Here is a 22,455-nt window from a genome sequence, read left to right as displayed (position 1 = left end):
TAAACTGTCATTATTATTATGAGTTAAATTCTTAACTTTCAGAACAGAATAACTCCTGTCACACATAATAAGAAATGATCATGCTATACAAAAGCCACAGCAAAATGAATTTTAAAAGTTAATCTCCCTAAAACAATTATATTAAGATTCTATAAAAGCCAGAACATTCAATGTGCCATAAAATCTCCAGGATAAAAACATTTCCTTAATAAAAATAAGACTGAAATAATTCAAAATGTTACTTTAAGAATTCTTAAATTTAAATACATTTTTACTTATTTTAATGACATTAAAGAACATTGGCAATTCATCAATTTATAGAGAAATGTAGAGATTTATTGAGAAATACCTAATTTTAATTCTTAAGGAATCTTAATTTAATTTAAAAATGAAGATATGTTCCAACTGAATGATCCCCTAGTGAATGCCTAAAACTGGATAGTGCCAAATCCTACATATACACTATATTTTTTCCTATACATACATACTTATGGTAAAGGTTAATTTATAAATAAGGCACAACAAAAGAGATTAGCAATAACAATTAGAGAACAACAAGGATAAAACAGAACAATTAGAACACTATACTGTAATAAAAGTTATGTGAATATGGTCTCTCTCTCAAATACCTTACTGTACTTACCTTTTAGCTTAAAGGAATCACACTACAACTTCTCTTTGGCATGCCCAAATTGCCAGCATCACTAATCTTGCACTTTGGGGCCATATTAATAAAATAGGGGTTACTTAAACACAAGCACTGATACCATGACAGTCGATCTGGTAACACAGATGGCTACTGACTAACAGGAGGGGTAGCATATACATGTGGATATGCTGGACAAAGGTGATTCATATCCTGGGTGGGACACAGCAGGACAATGTAGGATTTCACCACAATACTCATAATGGCGCACAATTTAAAACTTACGAATTGTTTATTTCTGGAATTTTCCACTTAATATTTTCAGACCACAACTGACTGTGGGTGACAGAAACCTCGGAAAGAGAAACTATGGATAAAGGAAGACTACTGTACACTGACTCATAACTATATTACCAGTGATGTTGTCTCTGGTTGAGTGGGGTAAAGTATGTTTGCAACCAAACTATTTTATATCAGGCTATGGGGCAGAACACTGTACACAGACAAAAAATAACTTGAAGACAATAACCATGTAGACATTTTAAATTCCAAGAGGCTCTTATTAAGGCTGGGCTTTTAACTTAATAAAATATATAACTTGTTTGTATTTTCCAAAATGTGATTAAACTGAAATAATGATGTTATGATTATGAGGGGTTAATTCCCAATACAAAGAATTACAAGGTGCCAAGAAAAGTCTGGATTCTTGGAGATTTGGGGGGGGGGGGGGGGGGTCTATTTAAAAATGAGGCAAGAAATGCATTTCTTTGAAATAAAAAATCTGAAATAGCTTGTGAGAGAGCTATGGACATCCAAATCTTCATGCTTTTCCACAGATGGGAATCTTATTATGGTTTTCCTTCAGTGACAATAAAAACCTTATTTCCTAAATCCTGTTCTACTGTTTCTTAAATACACTTCTACCAGATGGAACTTCAATAGGTTATACTCTGTCATCATACTGCCAAGGAATTTTTCCAAAAAAAATGTATCTTTGTCTTCCTCCTTCACCTATTCCTGTGTTCTCCATTGCAGTTAATGGCATCTCCAGCCTTTGCTGCTCAGGTTAGACAGCTCAGACATCTGACTCTGCAGGCCTTCGTCATGCTTCTGTTATGCTCCCATCCCCCTTTTGCTTTCTCTGCTGTGGTGTCTATTGAATTTGTTCCCCTCCTTTGAATTACCATTATCCTACCCATAGGCTCAGGACTCCACTACGGATTGTGTGGATTACAATAGCCTACCTAGTTTTCCTCCCATCAGGACCAGTAACTCCAAAGCCCATTATATGTCACTGTCCTAAATAAAGAACGAAATCAAAGACCTTCGGCCTGAAGTTCAAATCCTTTCATTACCTGGCCTCAATGCATCTTTCCTTCTGCTGCTCTATTATTATAATGCACTTCTTCTAGGGTTTCATGTGCCATCCATTCAGTTTTACATAGAATCCCCTGAATAAATTTTCTATTCTCCCACCTCAGTATCTTTGGTAAACTGTATGCTTTAAAATTTTTTATCTGTGAAATGTCTTTCTCTAATTGGACACCTACCTTTCCCACTTCATACACCCCCAAACCCCCATCAAAATCTATCCAAATTTCAACTCTTGCTTGCTAGATACCACTAAAATGAGACAGAACTTCTTAGAAAAAAATGGCTGACAAAAGATCTAAGGCAGGAAAAGTATAAGCCCTGCAATATTTTGTTATAACAGAAAAGGAAGGACTAATGGTTTTCTCAAAAAGTCACATAAACTACCTTTGAAGGGATACCATTGGGAAAATTTGGCTGTGATAAAAGAATAATGACAATGACCACATAATTCATTACTCTGATGAGGATCCATTTGAGAATGAAATGAGGCACTATTAAAAATTATGCTGGGACACAAATTGTGAATACCAAGAGAGCCGCAGGAATACGTGGTCATATAGTCACCCTAATTATAACACTTGTCAATTCCTCATATCTCCAAATGCTCTTTATTTTCTCTTAAAACCACTTCAAGCAGGCTTCTGCTCCAATTACTCAACCAATGCTATTATTGTAAAAAATAAAAATAAAAAGTCACCAATTTCCATGTTGCTAAATCTAGTGAACAGGTCTCAGTCCTCCTCTTGGCTCAACATAGCAGCAGCATCTGACTCTTCCCTTCCTTGGCCTATCATACCTTTTCATAAGTTAATTCCTCCTTCTCTTTGATATGCTTTCTTTGTATGACTTTCAGGACCCTTACTTGGTTTTTATTTCTTAGCCTCTGTTGCTAGTTCTTCCTCTTCTTTCCAGCTTAAGAGTGGACCCGGATTCTGTCCTGGGTACTCTGCACGCACCACTATCTAATACTACCTTAGTGATTTCATCTAGTCTCATGATTTTAAATATCATGTACAAGTTAACAACTCCCAAGTCTCTTATCTCTAGCCCCAAACTGTCTTCTGCACTCATATTAAACTGACTACTTCACATCATCACTCTTCATCTTTACTACTCTGCTTTAATTTTCCACAGCGTGTCACCTACTAACATATTAAATAACTACTTACTATGTTGTCTTCCCCAATTCACCCCCAAAATACAAAAGATGAGAACACTTTGTCATCTTTTGTTTCTCAGGTGTATCTTAAGTGCCTAGAAAAGTTCATGGCATTTGGTAAATGCTCAAAAACTACTTGTTGAAAGAATGGATAATGAAGTTGTTTTTACTTGTTAGGTATTACAAATTGTTAAATGAATATCTCAGTTATCTCAATACTGGGTATAGGATAAGCTAGACCTGCCAGTAAACACTGCCCCTGTTCAGGAACTATAATAGAGAGTACATTTAATAACTATGTCTTTCATTAAAGTTTATTATTTTTAATTGTCTAAGTTAAAAACAAAACCCCCCCAACAATCTTTAATCTTGTCATGTTGAAATATAAATCCAAATCACTATCAAACTTAATACAGAACTTCATGTAGGGAAAACTAGTAAAATAATCTAAAAAATTTTTTATATTTCTTAATTCTATAAGTAATTCCTTTACAACTTTTCTAAAATAAAAATAATAAAGCACTATAAATTTAAGTCTCCCATCCTACAACTTGTGAAGTTATAGTCACCTTTTAAGGGTCAGCTTCATTCTACACAAAGCCTTCCATGAATCCTCAAAGTAGTATTAAGTGGCCTTCTTCCAATACATCTACGGGTGTTTTATACACTGTATTGAAATTCTCTGTTCACATGTCTATCTCACTCATTAGACTCTACGCTTCTCAAGTAAAACATCATTAATTTCTATATTTCTATAAACTAGCAGAGTATATGATAAAGTGCAGACCTAATATATTTTTGTTGAGCTGAAACAAAGTGCTTTGATCATGAGGATGGCTCTGAGATGACATGATACAAGTATGTAACTTTTCTGGCAAAGCTTCTGGTCTAAAGTTACAATGTAACATGGACAATGATGATAGATTAGGGGGTATAGATCTCCAAAAGACCTCTGTTCAGGATTTCTCAGTATTGAATAGTTTTGGCATAACTTTTCAAAATGGTATTGAAGGCAATTACTTTCTTAAGTAATACTCCATCTGTGCCAGTTACATGGAGTAAAAGACTACAGAGACTCAAAATCCTTTTTAAAATTATTAAAACAGCACTATGCTAAGAACGATACTGCATATTAGTAGTACAAAAACAGTTATCAACTCAGCTTGTTAAAATTTTCAGGAAATTATAGAAGTGGCTTTATTCTTCTTTACTTTTATAATTATACTCTTCTACATCTTAAAAGTCATCAACACATTGTTAATTTCACATCAAAAAATTCATTACAGTTGACCCTTGAACAACACGGGTTTGAACTGTGCAGGTTCACCTATAAGCAATTTTTTTCAATAGATATAGGGTTTTACATTCACAGATTCAACCAACCATGGATCAAAATCGATCCACAGCTTGGAATACACAAATGCAGAAGGCCAAGTATATGTACTCTCTATGGCATTTTATATAACAAACTTCAGCATCCACAGATTTTGGTATCCATGGGGGGAGTGAGGGGTGCTGGAACCAATCCTGAGGAACATCTGTAGTTAAGTTTTTGGGTGGGCTAAAAGTTATACATAGACCTTTTGACTGAGTAGGGTGATGGAGCCCCTAACGCCTGTGAGTCAACTGTATTTAAAATTCAAATTCTTAAACCTGAAGTGAAAACTAAGTAACAGTCTCAAGCATTATTATTAAATGGTGAATAAGAAAAAAGAGACTAAAAAATTCACAAACAATTGATAGAAATGTATCTTCACTTTGATTAGCAAAATTTAACAGTTTGGTGCTAAAATCTCTTTAAAAATCTATTTATAATAGTTGTGCATATTAATATGTGAAATATGTTACTTGATCGCCTTCTACAAGGCAGGACACCAGGAACTATATAAAAAGACAAATAACCAAAAAGAGTAGAGTATATAACATGCAAATGACCTTACATCATAACACAAAGGAAGATTCAATATAGTAGACTATTAAAAACTGATAAACAGAATAGATTCAATGACATGGAAGCATAGATCAGACCGACGAATGTCAGAGGGATGGAGGAGGGCAGGTGGGTAGAGGAGGAAAGAGCAACCGAAGAATTTATATGCATATATGCACAATGCAAGGACAAGGACAATGGCGGGGAGAGGGGCTGGGGAGGGGGAGGGGACGGGGTGGAACAGGTCATTAGGAAGAAAAAGGAACATCTGTAATATTTTAAACAAAAATAAAATTTTAAAATTAAAATAAATAAAAACTAAAAACTGATTACCTAAGTATTATACGTATGTATGAAGAGGAAATAGGCAGGGTAGTTTCTGTTTAGTGCTATAGTTCTCAATAGTGGGAGTAATAAAAAGATATCCCAAATACTGGGGGAGGGGGGGGAGTCCTTTCTCAATTTGCACAAACCTCCCACCCACATGATATTTGTCAACAGGTATGAATCCTCATGCACCTACCCCTGCCTCCCACAACAAAAGCACTGTTTAGAGGATGATAAAGGCTTTGACAATGATTCATTCTGGCTTTGTAAGATATGTGTGAGGTGATGGGGAATGCCCTGTTATCAGAGAAAGCTAGAGAAACTTAAAAACAGGAATGTACAAAGTATGTGTAGAGGACATAAAGTTAACTGTATTATGTAGATAAAAATGAGGATGAGAGATAAAGTTGGTCAGGATAAGAGGAACCAACTGATGAAATAGCTTTTAATACCCATGAGGAATCAGACCCCATCTGGTAGACAATGGGAAGCTAACTTAGGTTCATGAACAAAAGAGTAATATATAAAACAAAATAGGTTTACTATGAGGAAATTTTACTAGTTTCAGGTTTTGCTGGCAGCCAGTTAAAGAATTACTAAATGTCTACAAATAGTACTGTCTCACTTTAGTTCCAAGTTGACTTTCATGTTTAAAACTGAATCTTCATATTCTAAAAACTAAACTGCAATGCATCTTTCAACTATAAATTATTTTCATCAAGATATGAAAACAGTCACTAATGTGAAAATAATTATAATTTCAGTGAGCAAAAGCTAAAAAACAACTTGTAAAATTCAATAGTCCAAAGATCTGCATTACATTTAAAAGTAAATATTAACTAAGCATAAACATTATCAAATAATTTAGTCAAATGAAGCTGCAAAACCATCTTGGCATTAGATAGTCCTATCTCTCAGTAGAAATACCTTTTAGAAAATAGGACAAAAAGAGTTTAATGCAAGTAACTAAACATGATCACATTTTTAATGCCAAATAAAAACATCTAAACTGTTCTTGGAACATGAAGTTACCCACTTCTGAATGTTCAAGGCGGCAAGCAGAGAAAATGAGATGCAGCAATTACATCAGCCTAAAGGTTCTACTTAGAAAGCACTTCTGCAATTCTAAGGAATAAGTCAGAGTACACAGATTTATTTCATTTTAGAGACTCTCTTCTAACAAAAGCCTGGCCTTCGGGAGAAAAATTTACTATTTTTGAAATGGAATCTAAACATTTGTTTAAAAGTGCATAATTTTGTGAAGAATATATAGAGTAAATAAAATACTTAAAACTACTTTATTTTTGTCTTCTCAATAATATGCTAGGAGTAAAATAATTAGAGGAGGTGAGAGCTCTACAGTTATTTTTTTATTATTCAGTATATCAAATAAAAAGGTGACAAAAATCACAGCCTTATACATTTATTTTTTAATCCTAAATTTATATACATTTATTTGCAAGTTTAGTTTTCCTTGCTCAACACCACAGAGTTAAAGAAAAAACAAAACACACACCTCAAACTTAATAAACAATTACATAAGCCCATAGAACATTTTTTCCCCTTCAGTAAATTACCTAGGAAATTCATTAAAAGGCCTTAGGAAAATTATATTAGGTGACTGAGGCAGTCTTTCCCTATAATAGTGGAATTATAACTAAGATATAGGGATGTGCTGAAAAGGATTTAGGAAAATGGTAAAAGACAGTGGTTTTAAACTGAAAAACATGGAGGACAAAGCTTCAAGGAAGTCAAACTATTTGTTATTACAGTTCTAAGTCCTTCAAAGTATTTTCTTTAGAACTTCAAGTTTCTAGTAGCCTTTGTTAAGGAGATATATAATAATAAAATCTATACTTGTTTCTTTTTTTAAACTTATTTTTATTGTTGAGGGTATTACAGTTATCCTCCATTCCCCCTCCACCAGGCTCCTGCTCCACCCCAGGCTTTCACCACTCTACTGTCTGTGTCCATGGGTTGTACATATATGCATATAAATTCTTTGGTTAATCTCTTCCCACACACCCCTTCTCCCTTTGAGATCTGCCAGTATGTTTCATGCTTCCATGTGCCTGGACCTATTTGTTCGTCCATTTATTTACTTTGTTCATTAGATTCCACATATTAGTGAGATCACATATTCTTTGTCTCTTTCTAACTGGTTTATTTTGCTTAGCATAATACTCTCCAAGTCCATCTGTTACCAGAAAGGGGACTTAGCTCTGAGCAGGTCTGCCTAGGGCCCGCAGGTAGTGTGTGGGTTTTTGACTTTGTGTAGGAAAAATTTCACAGCACGAGTCCAGGTGACTACGAGGGAACGTTTATTAAAGCTGGGGACAGTAAAATAAGACAGGGCTTAGTACAGAAGAAACAACAGGAAAGCCTAGGATGGGCTGTCTTAGCCTCTGGGAAGTCAGGGAAAAGGCGACCTTGGGGACAGGTTCAGAGAATTAGCCTGGGATAAGCTGCCACTGCCCATTGCTCCCCTGGTTGCAAGCCTCCTGGGGTCCCTTAGAGTTTAGGAGATGCATGCCTGTGGGGGAAGAAGAGAAAGGGAATGACGAGGGCTACTCCCCAGAGGGAGAGTACATGCTGGGTCCTTTGTCTTGAGGATTTTCTTTCTTGTAGGCAGGAATCTTAGCAGAGGTCTCAGGGGAGGGTTTCAGTAGAATATTCACCAGTTTTCTAGGTGTGCTGCTTCAGAGTTATGGTCTTCACTGATTGGTAAGTGTCAGGGCAGGGCGTCCTTAGTCATTGCAACTAGTCCTGGTGTCCCCCACCTGGTTTTGCTGCTTTTCTGAGTCTGGAGCTGAAATACAACTGAGGCCTAGATGTTATTTCTAGGGAGATGACCTTCCATATTTGCTGTAAATTGCTCTACTGGTTTGTTCAGCTATCTGTTTCCCTATTCCACTTGTCCTGGGTTACTGGCTTATCTCATATACATGCTGTCTCAAAGGGTAAGAGATCCTTTTTTTTTTTTTTTTTTTTTTACAGCTGCATAGTATTCCATCCTATAAATGTACCACAGCCTTTGTATCTACTCACCTACTGATAGGCATTTGGGCTGTTTCCAGTTCTTAGCTATTGTAAATAACCCTGCTATGAACATAGGGGTGGATATACTCTTTGATTGCTGTTTTGGGATTCTTAGGATATATATTCCCAAGAAGTGGGATCGCTGGGTAAAACAACAATTCTATTTTTAATTTTTTGAGGAATCTCCATATTGTTTTCATAGTGGCTGCACCAGTCTGCAATTCCACCAGCAGTGTACTAGGCTTCCCTTTTCCCTACAACCTCACCACCATTTGTTGTTTGTTGATTTGTTGACGGTAGCCATTCTGGCAGGTGTGAGGTGATATCTCATTGTAGTTTTAATTTGCATCTCTCTGATGATTAGTGACTTTGAGCATTTTTTCACCTGTTTCTTGGCCATCTGTATGTCCTCTTTGGAAAAGTGTCTACTCAGGTCTTATGCACATTTTTTTTTTTTTTAGATTTCAAAGAAAGGAAGGGAGAGGGATGGAGAAACAGAAACATCAATGATGAGAGAGAATCATCGATTGGCCGCCTCCTGCATACCCTGCAACGCGGGCTTGTGCCCTGACCAGGAACCGAACCATGATCTCCAGGTTCATGGGTCGACGCTCAACCACTGAGCCATGCCTGCCAGGCATGCCCATTTTTAAATTGGATTGTTTGTCTTCCTTTTGCAGAGTTGTATGAGTTATTTATATATTTTGAAATTAATCCCTTATCAGATCTATTATTGGTAAATATGTTCTCCCATACAGTGGGTTCCCTTCTCATTTTGTGGTTGGTTTCTTTTGCTCTGCAGAAACTTTTTAGTTTTATGTAGTCCCATTTGTTTATTTTTTTCCTTTGTTTCCCTTGCCCTAGGAGATGTATAGGCAGGAATCCTGCTACATGAGATGTCTGAGAGTTTACTGCCTATGTTTTCTTCTGATTTTTTAAAAATATATTTTATTGATTTATTTCAGGGGGAGGAAGGAAGAGGGGGAGAGAGATGGAGATAGAAACATCAATGATGAGACAGTGTCATATCATTGATTGGCTGCCTCCTGCATGCCCCCTGCTGAAGATCGAGCCTGCAACCCAGGCATGTGCCCTGATTGGGAATTGAATCTCGATCTCCTGGATCATGGGTTGATGCTCAACTGCTGATCCATGCTGGCCAGGCATCTTCTAGGATTCTTATGGTTTCATTAACTTACATTTAAGTCTTTTATCCATTTTAAGGTTATTCTTGTGCATGGTGAAAGTTGGCGGTCTAGTTTCGTTTTTTTTGCACGTACCTGTCCATTTACTGAAGAGACTATCTTTACTCCATTGCATGCTCTTGCCTCCTTTGTCAAATATTAATTGACCATATTGGCGTAGGTCGTTTACTGGGTTCTCTGTTCTGTTCCATTGATCTATATGCCTATTGTTGTGCCAGTACCACGCTGTTTTGATTACAATGGCTTTGGAGTAGTTCAATATCTGGTATTGTGATCCCTCCAACTTTGTTTTTCTTTCTCAAGATTGCTGCGGCTATTCAGAGTCTTTTTGGTGCCATATAAATTTTTGGAATATCTGTTCTAGATCTTTGAAATATACTGATGGAATTTTAATAGGGACTGTGTTGAATCTATAGATTGCTTTGGGTAGTATGAACACTTTAATGATGTTAATTCTTCCAATCCAGGAACACAGTATATGCTTCCACTTATTTATATCTTCCTGTATTTCTTTTTCAATGTCCTATAGTTTTCTGAGTACAGGTCTTTTACCTCCTTGCTTAAGTTTATTCCTAGGTCTCTTATTTTTGTTGTTGCTATGGTAAATGGGATTTTTTTTTTTTTTTTTTTTTTTTTTTAGTTTCTCTTTCTGAGAGTTCATTATTGTTGTATAAAAGTGCCATCGATTTCTGGATATTAATTTTGTATCTTGCTACACTGGCGAATTCATTTATTAAATCTAGTAGTTTTTGGTTGTATCATTAGGGTTTTCTATGTACAATATCATGCCATATGTGAATAATGACAGTTTTACGTCCTCCTTTCCAATTGGATGTCTTTTCTTTTTTCTTCTTGTCTTATCACTGTGGCTAGGACACCAGTACTACATTGAATAAGAATGGTGAAAGCAGACAACCCTTATTCCTGTTTTTAAGAGAAACACTTAGTTTTTGCCCATTGAGTATATCTCCATGTGTTAATAGCTTAAAGAACCTATATCAATTAACACTAAATAGTGTTACATGCAAATTTGTTTAAAATACTGTGCCAAATTTAGCAAGGAATGAAAATGTTCAGAAACATAATCATTGCTACTAATTAATGGTACCTAGGGAATTGATTAATTTGATATTTAACATTATTTCTAAATGTTAAATGCACACACAAAATCATTTATGGATAACCAGGTATTCTATCTTTAGAAAGACCCAGCTATTCTAATTATGTCAAATTATAAACAAATCCAATTTTGCCCCCAAGAGGCAATGATGATAAATCATTTCATTATTATTTTCACTTTTCAATTAATAGTGAGCATTAAAATTATAATGCAAAAGCACATTTCTTTATAATACATAACTATTCTTGATAAAATTGTGCACTTAATATTTACAGTAAGAGAGGTTAGGTTTGTAGAGTGTTAAGAATATAGGCTACTGATTCAGACAGATTTGTACTGAATCCTGGCTTTTCCATATATTAGTAGTATAACTTTGGGCTAAGCAATTAATTTGTAAATCCTCAGTTTCCACATTATAAAATGGGGTTAAATAGAAGCCTTGAAGAGATACTATGAAGATTACAGATAATACAGGGGTTAGCAAAAGTAGGTTTACAGCTGTGAGTACAGAAAACAGTTTATTCTTATATTATTTTTTATTATTGTATTATTTTCCATGTGAACTGTAAACCTACTTTTGCTTACTCCTGTATATGTATGCTGTGGCCAAGAGCCTGGCACAGAGTAGGTGCTCAGTAATTAATAACTAAAATTATTATTTAACTGTTTATTAGCAGTGCTCTTACATCTGAAGTTGAGCTTCCTACTGCTATAAATAACATATAAGTCTGGGATGTGAAGCTGTTGCATAAAACAGTATCCTTGCTATCTAAATGGGATTCACTTAAAGACTATGAAGAAAATCATATCAATTTGGTAAATCAGTAACATTAATATTTTTTATTTAACTGTCACCTTTTCCAGGAAACCTTCCCTGATTATTAGCTAGAAGCATCTCTTACTCTTTTAAAATTTTCAAAGCACCCATCATAACTTAGCCCGTTTTTAAAATTGTACATACCAGCTCCTTTCTCTGATAGTATAATATTTTTGCAGAGCAGGAACAATGAATTACATCACATTTTACTTTCCATAAAGATAGGCTTAATAAATGTCTCCTTAGTGCATGAAAAAAATAAGTCAGTCATTGCTTCCTAATTAGTTACCTCTCCTCTAATTTCTTTTCCCTCTAATCCATCCTCCACTCTGCTTCAAATTTATCTTGCTAGAAAATACATATGATTACTCAAAAACCTTTGATTATCTACATTTCCTAAAAGGCCTTAAATTGTAATCTCATCTACAATTAAGCTACTATCTTCAACCTTTTGGTCCTCTATTCATTCCATAGTCCAGCCATGACACTGATTTACTGAAGAAATACTTGCTAAATGTCTGCTTTATGCCAATTAGTACACTAAGCACTGGAGATAAAAAGACAACATTCTATCCTCAAAAAAGGAGGCATACAAAGAAATAAGTATAGTTCAACATGCTAAATATTGTAAAAGAAACAGTATTGAGCAGTCCTTCCAAGTCACACCAAGTACTCTCAGACTGGTTGCTTTCTTCTTGGTGTGCTCTATTTACTAGACTGCTCTTTCCAAAGCAGAATCATATTTATTCTTCAAGTTCCAACCCAGTGCCCCCCATTTGTAAGGTCTTCCCTAACTCCTACAAGTAGTTAAATTAATTAACCCCTTCTCTAGATTCCTGAAACTCTGATTATACTACTGGTATAGTAAAGATCACAGAGAGACTCATATGCTTATTTCCCATAGAACAGTATGTTCCCTGCCAGCAGAAATCTATTCAGCTACATACATAGTAGGTCCTAAATTAAAATTTATTTAACTAACCTGAACATATAACTGGAATTTGTAATAGCTATTCTTGGAATTCCTGGTCTTTTTTTCATTTGTAGTATTTGTTTTTCTCTTCTGGTTGCAAATTTTATGCTTCTTAAGAAGATATATGATCATTAATAAGCTAGCATGCTATCTTAGATTGTGAAGAACAGCATTATTAACAACAACCAAAAACTACAAGTTCTATTTTAATATATTGAGCTTTACCAAAAATTAGGAATTAAAAAAGTGAAGATTTCTGTCCTTACCTTCTTACCTTAATATACCTTTTAAAGGGTTTGGTTAGTTTTTATACAGAAGGCGAGAATATAAGCAAAGAATACATTTTCATTGTAAATTGCTAAAGAATCATTTTTATAATTTAGCAGCAGATACAGAAAACAGAATAAACTTCTTCATATTTAAGGGAAAAAATAGAACATGATTGAGTTTCTCTTGTCACAAAATATTAATACTTTGAGTAGCAAAATACTAACATCAGTTATTCTAACATACAGTAAAAGAAAAATACATGGTTTCCATTACAATAGAAATCTAACAATGTAAAATATGTGGGAATGTTAATGAGTATAAATGTTTATTTATTTATTTATTTTAATTGATTTCAGAGAGAGGAAAGGAGAGGGAGAGATAGAAACATCGATGAGAGAGAAACATCGACTGGCTGCCCCTTGCACACCACTTACTAGAGATCAAGCCCAAAACCCAGGCATGTGCCCTGACTAGGAATAGAACCGCTGACCTCCTGGTGCATGGGCCAACACTCAACCAACTGAGCCACATGGGCTGGGCATGAGTATAAATGTTTAAAAATAATGTGTCTCTGTTTAATCCAAAATTAAACAGGTGACATCCCAGTTGAATAAAAACAAAAAGCCCATTTTCTACACCAGTTATTTATTCCTCTTATTTGCTGCTTTTCTCCAGGACTCTATGTCTCCCATTGTGTGTTTCAAACAAACTATGTTGTAATATTTGCCTCTTTTCTCAATCACCACATTATTTCATACTAACATTATGATAGTAGTATTGGTTGTCCAAATTTTTTGAATTAGCAGTTGAAAAGGGCTTTGGATACTTGCACAATTAGTAGGAAGGAACATGCTGCCAAGGTTGTAAGTTCAAATTTGCAGAATTACAAAACTTAAAAAAAAACACAAATCAAAATAAAACAAAAAGAAATAAAAAACATTTTTGACCTCATGTGATAATCCTTTCTTACTTCCTACCACTAAATCCTGTTTACACACTCAGTAGCCTCTGAAGTAGGCTTATCTAAACTGAAGCAATTCCAAAATCAGTTTTTTATTTTAAAATTAGGTGTGTATAATGACTCAGTAAATGGTAATAGCATTTTCATCACTTTTGTCAACAAGGATCTATAATTTTTCCTTTGTTTTCAAATAGAAGTAAGCAGGTTAAAAAACAGGGTGAGCGTACCATTTTTATTCGCCACAACTGCTCTTATTTGAAATATAAAAACATTTTAAGTCTACCATTGATTTGATATAACATCTTTATATCAACACAGCTTAAAGTGAAAATCACAACCCCTACACATTGAAAATGCAACATTGCTAAAGGTTAGAGGACTTATTCAAAATACTGGCTTAAAGTTGTAGAAACCACATGGCAGGAAGCAAACTGGAATTCCAACATGATGATCTGTTTCTAAATACTGTTTCATGTGTGTGAGGAGAGCAGTATATACTATAATGATCTTTCAAAGCACCACTATGACTTCCTGTTTATCATTTTTAATGTCACAAGCTGAGTACAAAAGGATATTAAATCAGGGCAGATCTTGTTCTGCCTTAAGAAGCAGTAAAAGCTGTTCCTTTTAAAAATTGGAATTAGAAGTTAAATAGCCTTAGAGAACTGACCAAAGGTGACTATAAAATGAACAGCCTATCCATTCTTCTATTTCTGACACTTAACATTAAAAGCAACAGGAAACAAAAACAACTCTGGTTAGAGATTCTTCTTAGTAATAGTTCAGTAATATTCTACTTATCTACTGAGACTGAAAGCAACCTCAAATTCTGTATATGTCAATAAAAGTAAGAAATTTTGCATTTAATGTCACTCAGTCAGCTAGCCAGGTAGTATCATTCACTATATACCTAACACATTACCAGGTGTTGGGACAAAGAGCTGGGTAAAACAATCTATTTTCTTAAAAAGGTCTCTGTGAGTAGTAGGAATGGCATGAAACAGACTCATACAATATAATAGTAGAAATGTATGAAGATAAAGGGGCTGTATCAAATTGTGGAAAATGATTATTTTGGGGTCAGAGTGGTGGTTTCAGGGAAAGTTTCCAAGAGCAAGTAACATAAGAGCTGAAGTAAAGTTGCTGAAGTAAAGAGCAAGTCTTTATTCAGGCGGGAGAGATGTGCTATGTGTAAAAAGCCTAAGGCAAGTAGGCATAAAATAGATTGATGTTTTGGGGGTTCAGTATAGCTTGTACAAAAAGTATGGGATAGGTAGATGTTATAGTTGGAGAAAACAGGTAGCTACAGTACATATCACAAAGGGCCTTAGATACCATACAGGACAGAATCTTGATCAAATCTGCATTTTAGGAAGGTCACCGATTACAGTGCAGAATGTGATGTGAAGTGGGGTGATACCTGAGGCAGGAAGTCCAAGTGAGAAATAATAAGAACCTGAACTAAGAAGTGGTTGCATATTTAGAACATAAAAATAATAGATCTTGGTGAAAGACAAGATAGGGGAATAGAAAGTAGCTAAGGGAGAAGGGAATTCAAAACAATTCTTAGACTTCTGGCTTAGGAAACTAGATGAATGATAGTGTTAAAACCAACGTCAGGAACAGAAGAGAATAACACCTGACTAGATTGTGGGTGGTGAGGAACAAAATGTTAGAATCTACATTCAGATACTGACATCTTTCGGAGTATCTGCTTATCCATCTTCTTTACTTTACAACACATCACCCTGTCCCTTCTTACCTCAATGCCACAGCTGACTAGACTTAGAATAGTGATGGTCATCTAACCCAAGACGGCCCAAGAACTTGAGTGAGTGTGGGTTCTGTCCATGAAGAGAAGGCAGGAGAATTCTGAAGCTAAGGTTGCAACTGTATGATGAGCCTGAAATACCTAAGGAATGAAAGCTGTTTGGAGAGTCAAAGAGAAGGGGAGTGAGAGAGAGCAGAGTGGACAGGGTAGGGGGAAGATGAGGAAAAGCAGAGATGAAGCACAAAATGGAGGGAAAGGGGATGGGAAAGAAACACACAAACAGAAGAGTTTCTGACAGATCTCCAGGTCCTGATTCTCATCCCTGCTGAGGTTAAAATTCAGTGCTTGCCCTTAGGCTACATAAGAAACCCCACACCTTAACCACACTTTTTAACTTAGCTCAGTGAACCATGTACAATGTGGGGTTTTGGGTGCATCTAAAAACACTAAGTAGAGCTGAATATAAGATCTTACAGGAAAAATTTGCATCAGAGAGAGATTATAGTGTCCAGAATGGAAGGAGCCATGTTAGAGAGTATAAAGTGAGAAAATAAAGAAAGAACTCAGGGAGAACACCAGCATATAAGGGTCAGTCACTCTTATTCAAGGAAACTGATTAAACAGGCAGATAAACTGAGCGGACTGCTGAGGGAATGGCAAGTGAGGAGGTCAAGTTCACAGTAGTTATGCTATTAGAGGTAAAGATGCTATTCTAATAAAAAGGGGAAAGGAAGGCACTGGGAGGCAGCTAAAGGATGATGATGGGTGGTAAGGCATAAACTACACAAGTTTATTAGCTGAAGAACATCCAGACTGGGGCAGTTTGAAGCTCTAAGTGAAATAAGGCATAGGTAATAAAGGAGGGAAAGAAAGGGACAGGGCACAGTAATGGGACTGGCCTGAAAGGGGAAAGACGAAAGCAACTTTCCCTCTGGGGCCAGTAAGAGCAAACGATCAATCTGGGTGACTTTGTGAAGAAACACAGACCTACAAAAATTTTTAGAAAGTTTCATTACATATTATTTTTTAAATACCAAAACCTTTGTCCCTTTATTAAGTATTGAAGCAAAGAAGATTATCATATCTAAAGAAAATCATCACCACCATAAAAGGTTAGATGTTTCAAGGGTAAACATTTAGAAAGGTCATTACCCTATCAAAGACATAAAATGAATAAGAAATTGCTGATTTAGTAAATTAGTATTTAAGTGGTATAAATATTATTATAATATGTAAAAACATGTCAACCACTGCTTTGTAATTAAAATATAAACTCCAATTAGACTACTTCAAAACAAAAATACTATTTCACTATGAAGCTAAAAAGCCTACACTTTTGCTCATGATTGAAAGAGCAAGGTAGCAAAGGTAGTAAACTCCAAGCTAATTGAGATTAAAGAATAGGATATGGGGGCAAATGACTTTAAAAAAAAAATCTTCTCAATCATCTTCATTTTATGGATGAAGAAACTAAAGCCTACAGAGGTCAAAGTTTATAACCTTAATTATACCTGAGTTCTAAGACTTAGAACCCAGTTTTGTAGTTTTCAATTCATACTCATTCCACGTTTTTGTTTGTTTTTCTTCTTCTGGCCTATGTGCAGCAGCAGTGTTAGATAAAAAGATTTTATATTTTCTAACAAAAAAGTAGACAAATGCATCTAAAGAAGAACACTACTCTGTTCCAACTGCTCTTAAGACTGTTGCAAACAATTAACCCAGTTCATAACTATAGTCACATAGCTGAAAATTTATTCTGTCAAGTACTAAAACAGCTTTATTCAATTTTTAGACTATTAGTATCTATTCTGTTACCATCTTTGGGGATTAACAGTATCATTCACCCCTCTCACAATATTCACAAAGCACAAGTTTGTGCCTAACTGCTATACAAACTTTTCTCTCATTTTCAGATTCAACTACATTATAATACTCCAGAAATATACATTAAAAAGATTAACATGACTGAAAATTTATTGTAAAAAATTAAATAGCAACACACATTAAGATTTTCAAAATTTGTGTGCTTCTCCCTCCCAGAAGCACATTCACATCTTTCTCTTCCCCTTTTTCTTCCTCCACAGGCTTGTATCTCCTAAACTTTAAGGAACCCTATGAGATTTGCAACCAGGGGAGCAATATAGCAGCGGCTGCATATCCTGGGCTAACCCCTTCAACCTGTTCCCAAGGCCTCCAGTTACCAGATTCTCCAGTGAGCTGACAGTAGCCCTGCCTTGGCTCACTTCTTTCCCATGTTTCTAGAGAGCCAAAGCAGCCCTGCCGAGTTTCTCTCCTGTTGCTTCTTCTATCCTAAGCCCTTCCTTTTCACTGTCCTCAGCTTTAATAAATATATTCTCAAAATCACCTGGAATCCTGCAGTGAAATCTTTCCTGCACGAAGTCAAGAACTCACACTCCACAGGCAAAAACGGCTATTAGCACTATCTTCAATAATGTTGGGGGGGAGGGGAGAGCCTCTCAGTGACTTAAAATCTTACCAGATAAATAAAAAATTCCAGCAGAAAAACAGACACAATTAACTGATTAAGTCACAGAGCATCAGTCACTGGGTGAAAGACACAGGATATTTAGAGTCTCAAAATTATCATCTCACAGATTACTTAATAATTGCAAACAGGAAAATGGAGAAGTACGGCAGACAACATCTAAACCAAGTGATTGGAACTCAGCATCAGCAGTAAAGGGACAAACTAGATGTGATATAATGTATTATTACTATATTATAGTATTTTAATTTTTCTCTGTGTTTAAAATAGTTTCCAAAACATTGGAGGAAAATACAAATAAGAGGGGGAAAAGCCAAAGGAACACTATTACAAACCAGAGAGAGAAGAACTGGATGGGGAGAGATTAACCAAAGTATTTACATGCATATATGCATAACCCATGGACACAGACAATAGTGTGGTGAAGGCCTGGGGAGGGGAGGTTGTGAGGGGGGGGGAATCAATGGGGGGGAAAAAGGGAACATCTGTAATTCTTTCAACAATAAAGATAAATGAAAAAAAAAATTAAACAGCTGTCCTGGGCAATCACTTCTTTACCAGGAGGAAACTCAAGGACAAGTAGGTGAAGGAGTTTAATCTACTTGCTAATTTGCTGATAACTGGTCATCCAGGTAAACAGGCTAATGATTTTTGTTAGAAGGAAAGTCTTTATCTGAGAATGCTTTTAGGAAGTTTACAGTAAACAAATCCAGAATCTAAGGATTTCTAAGGCCTGGCACACTGGAGATTATGTAAGCTACAAAACTGGGAGGTACACAATGGAAAACTTTCAAAATCTAAATTCTCTCTGCTATGAGGTAATAAGTAGACTTCCTATTTAGATATGTCATCTACTCTGGGCCAGAAAGTCCATGTCTGATGTAGAAAGGAAGGACCAGTGGGTTCATGCAGAGTCCCAGATCTCTCTTTGCTTAGCCTGTGCCTTCTGATTGCATGTGCCCTTGAAAGATCAGTAAAGGTGGATTCTACGTAATATCTCTACGTAGTATGATTTGATAATATAGTTCTTTGTATTAGTTTACAAATAAAGTACAGGTATATTTCAGAAGTCCTGGTTTTACTGAAGCAGTGCAGTAAAGTGGCCATTAGATTTTTAATCAGTTATGAAGCCCAACAAAAATTTAACTTTAGGTAAGTTGCTTAACTTCCCTAAGCCCTGGTTTCCTATTTTGTAAGATAGTAAAAATAACTATTCTTCCTTATAAGGTAGTGAATATAAAACACAGGATAAATAAGGCATCTTATACTTTATGGTAAATTTCATTTTAAGCCCTCATACAAAAAAATTAACAAATATACTGCCTGGCACATAATAAATACTCAGTAAAAGCTAACTACATTACTTTTATTTTTGAGGAAGGGATTTCTTGCATATTTAGATTAATTTTACTGTCTGCCTTAATTTTACTATCTTCTTCTCTAGCTATATAACTTAGAGATCTGTAAAAGCTGATCAGCTAATTTAATTTCCAAAGAAAAAGGAACTGTTTCAGAAGCCAGTATCAGAGTTAAAAGTAGGAATACTATGAGAAAAGGCAGCAGAGTTGGTATTCATACATTTATAGTCTATAAAATTGGAACCTATGACTTTATAGTATCATAAAGACCAGGTCCCCCTTTTTTCTTCTTGGCCAGAAAAAACAAACTCCCATTTCTAAAAATATCTCAGGTTTTCTCCTTGAGGAAGTCATCTTGCAACAAAATACCCTATTATCATAGAAAGCAAGTATAGGACAGTATGTCATGAACAAGACTATAAAAATGTAGTGGTATATGAGCCAAGGAAAAAATTCATCTGGGAAAACGAATAAGTAGAGGTTTTTCTTCAGATTTAATTGAGACTGTGAGTTTTCTGTTTTGTGACTATTTCTTTGATACTCCCATGTACATGATAAACAGTTCTTTAAGAAATTACAAACGACCTTTCACTTAAAAATGCTCTATATATTTGTTTCTTGTAGAAAAGTAGACGAATTCCATATCATAAATGAGGAATAAAATTTGACATGTAAGAAAAGCAAACACAGTCTTCCTCTTTTTTTCTGGTTTTTATATTTAAATTTAATCCAGCCTTTAAAAAGCATTACAAAAAGAGCTGAATTCACAGCAACCAATTCAGACCATCCTAACCACTGCCATGAATTCAAGGAAAAATATACACATACGCACATATATGTACATATATACACAAACACACACACACACACACACATATATTTACAATATTAATTTTATGAATTCCAAGACTATGTAGGCTATGCATTTTAGCTTTCTATGAGGCAACAGTTCCACAGTGGTGTTATATAATCACATACACGCACGCGCACACACACACACAAAACTATGGATGTGACACAATGCTGTAAACCTATGAACTTTTTATCACCAAGTTTGATTTGTTATTCCTGATGAGGTTTAAGAATAAAGGAAAACAAGTTTCACATATAGATCAAATAGGACAACTTTTCTCTGATTAACTTTAAATTAAAAGCATTACTGAGTTACAGAAGGGAAGTATTCTGAAGATTAATAAATATGTTTTGTTTTCAGAGTCTTCATATACTGCACATAGGCCTATTATATATAATGCATCCTTTCCATGGAAAAATAGAAATCAGCAATTACATAGTAGCTCAAAGCCTCTGAATAATTGAGGACTACAAAAATGACTTTTCAGAAGAAATTACAGGGAAAAATTTAGGTAATAATTTAGTAAGGACCTTGGTTAAGAGAAAGTGAAAGACACAAAGGGATATACAATAACTTCCTATCTTAGAGTTATCCTCAAAACAAAAATCTGTACAGGAAAAAAGGTATATGAAAAAGCCTAAATGATGTGCCATCCAAAGGGACACAAATGACAATTACGAGGCAAATATAGAGTATTTTGACTAAATGATGGGGCAAAAAGGGGGATTAAAACTTTAGAAAAGATAAATCAAACAGATTTCATACATTTTGCATCCTGTGAATAAAAATAACCCCACAAAAAAACAAAAACAAAATAAAACAAATAAAAACACCTCATGCCACAGAAAAATCATATCCTATATCTACTTCTACTCAGATAAACTGTGAAAAATAACTTTGACCTATGTAATACTTTACCATCCTGTTAAAAGGGGGGGAAAATGGTGAAAAACTTTGATAATCTGACTCAATTAAAATAGTTTTAGAGAATTCAATCATTCTTTTATCTATCTCAAAACTTGGATGTTATACCAAAATGTAATAGTCAAACATACATGCAAAATGACCCTGCAATTAAGATAATTGCTAGTACCAAATGTTGTTTTTAAGTTCTGCAATAAAAAAGTCTCCCAGACATTTAATAGTATGTCATTTGGTAAATGAAAGTTTCCACAAAGTAAGAGCAGTGAGAAGACCTAAAAATTATGCCAGTGAAGAGTCTGGCTGAAAGAAACAAAAATATGGATCATTTTGGTCCAACACTAATTTTATTTCAAGTTACTACAGAGCTGAATAAAATGCTGACACCACCACACAAAAATTTATTGAGTTGGCAATAAGCAAAGCATGATGTCAACCACCAATATCCCCATCCACATTACCAAATAGCATGAACACTTTAATTCTTGAACTTAACTTAGACTGCATGCCTAAAGTTACAGTAAAAATAAAAACCTTAGGCATGAAGCATTATTAAACATAGATGAGTTTAGTTTGGCAGAGTTTTTACTCAAATTAGTCAAGTACTTTAACAAATTTAGTGAAAAAGAAAATGCAAGCTTAAACATATTACAGTTTTCTAAATGTTCCACATTCTTCACCAAACAGGCCCATAAAATAAGTCTTGGTAAACTTGTAATAATACTCAAATAAGTAACAAAACACACACCAAATGCAGGCTGAGATAAGACACAGAAACACACATATACACAAACCCACACAAGTCCGTACCTTCATGGCATGAATTTCTTCAAGCAATCGTTGTGCCCGCCTTTGGTTTTTCAACATTGCCTCTTCAGAACCCCTGCAAAAAATACATTACAATATGTAGCCAGGAAAAGCATTTATTACAGACTCATATCATAATGAAAAGTCTCTTCATTTCTTTTAGAAAAGCACAGTAAATCTCTGAATAACAAGCAATCTCATCCTGCAATGCTTTCCCCAACTTCCAGCACATACCTCAATTCTATCGATAAACCCAAGTTTTTGGCAAAAATAAGCATTGTCCTGGCATAATATTAACAATTATTACCACTGATAAACAGTTTGCCTTCTAATTCCTTAATGGGAAGGCCAAAAAATACTTTTTAATTAATTGGTTAATAGCACATTGTATTTAATATAAGTTCCATAAGCTACAATT

General features: G+C 35.1%; 1 protein-coding gene across 2 annotated transcripts in view; it reads right to left on the bottom strand.

Annotated features, from left to right (window-relative positions):
• Positions 1-22,455, bottom strand: part of SRFBP1 (serum response factor binding protein 1) — a 49,093-nt gene that overhangs the window by 15,272 nt on the left and 11,366 nt on the right. For both annotated transcript variants that reach the window (XM_016217802.2, XM_087815510.1), the window contains exon 3: positions 22,041-22,113. In XM_016217802.2, coding sequence (XP_016073288.2) covers positions 22,041-22,113 — 73 coding nt within the window. The remainder of the gene's footprint in view (positions 1-22,040; positions 22,114-22,455) is intronic.

This window comes from Miniopterus natalensis, chromosome 3 (assembly GCF_054644295.1).
Source record: "Miniopterus natalensis isolate mMinNat1 chromosome 3, mMinNat1.hap1, whole genome shotgun sequence".
Lineage (NCBI taxonomy): Eukaryota > Metazoa > Chordata > Mammalia > Chiroptera > Miniopteridae > Miniopterus > Miniopterus natalensis.
Note: the sequence above shows the minus strand (reverse complement) of the source record. Positions and strands in the feature narration are given on the sequence as shown.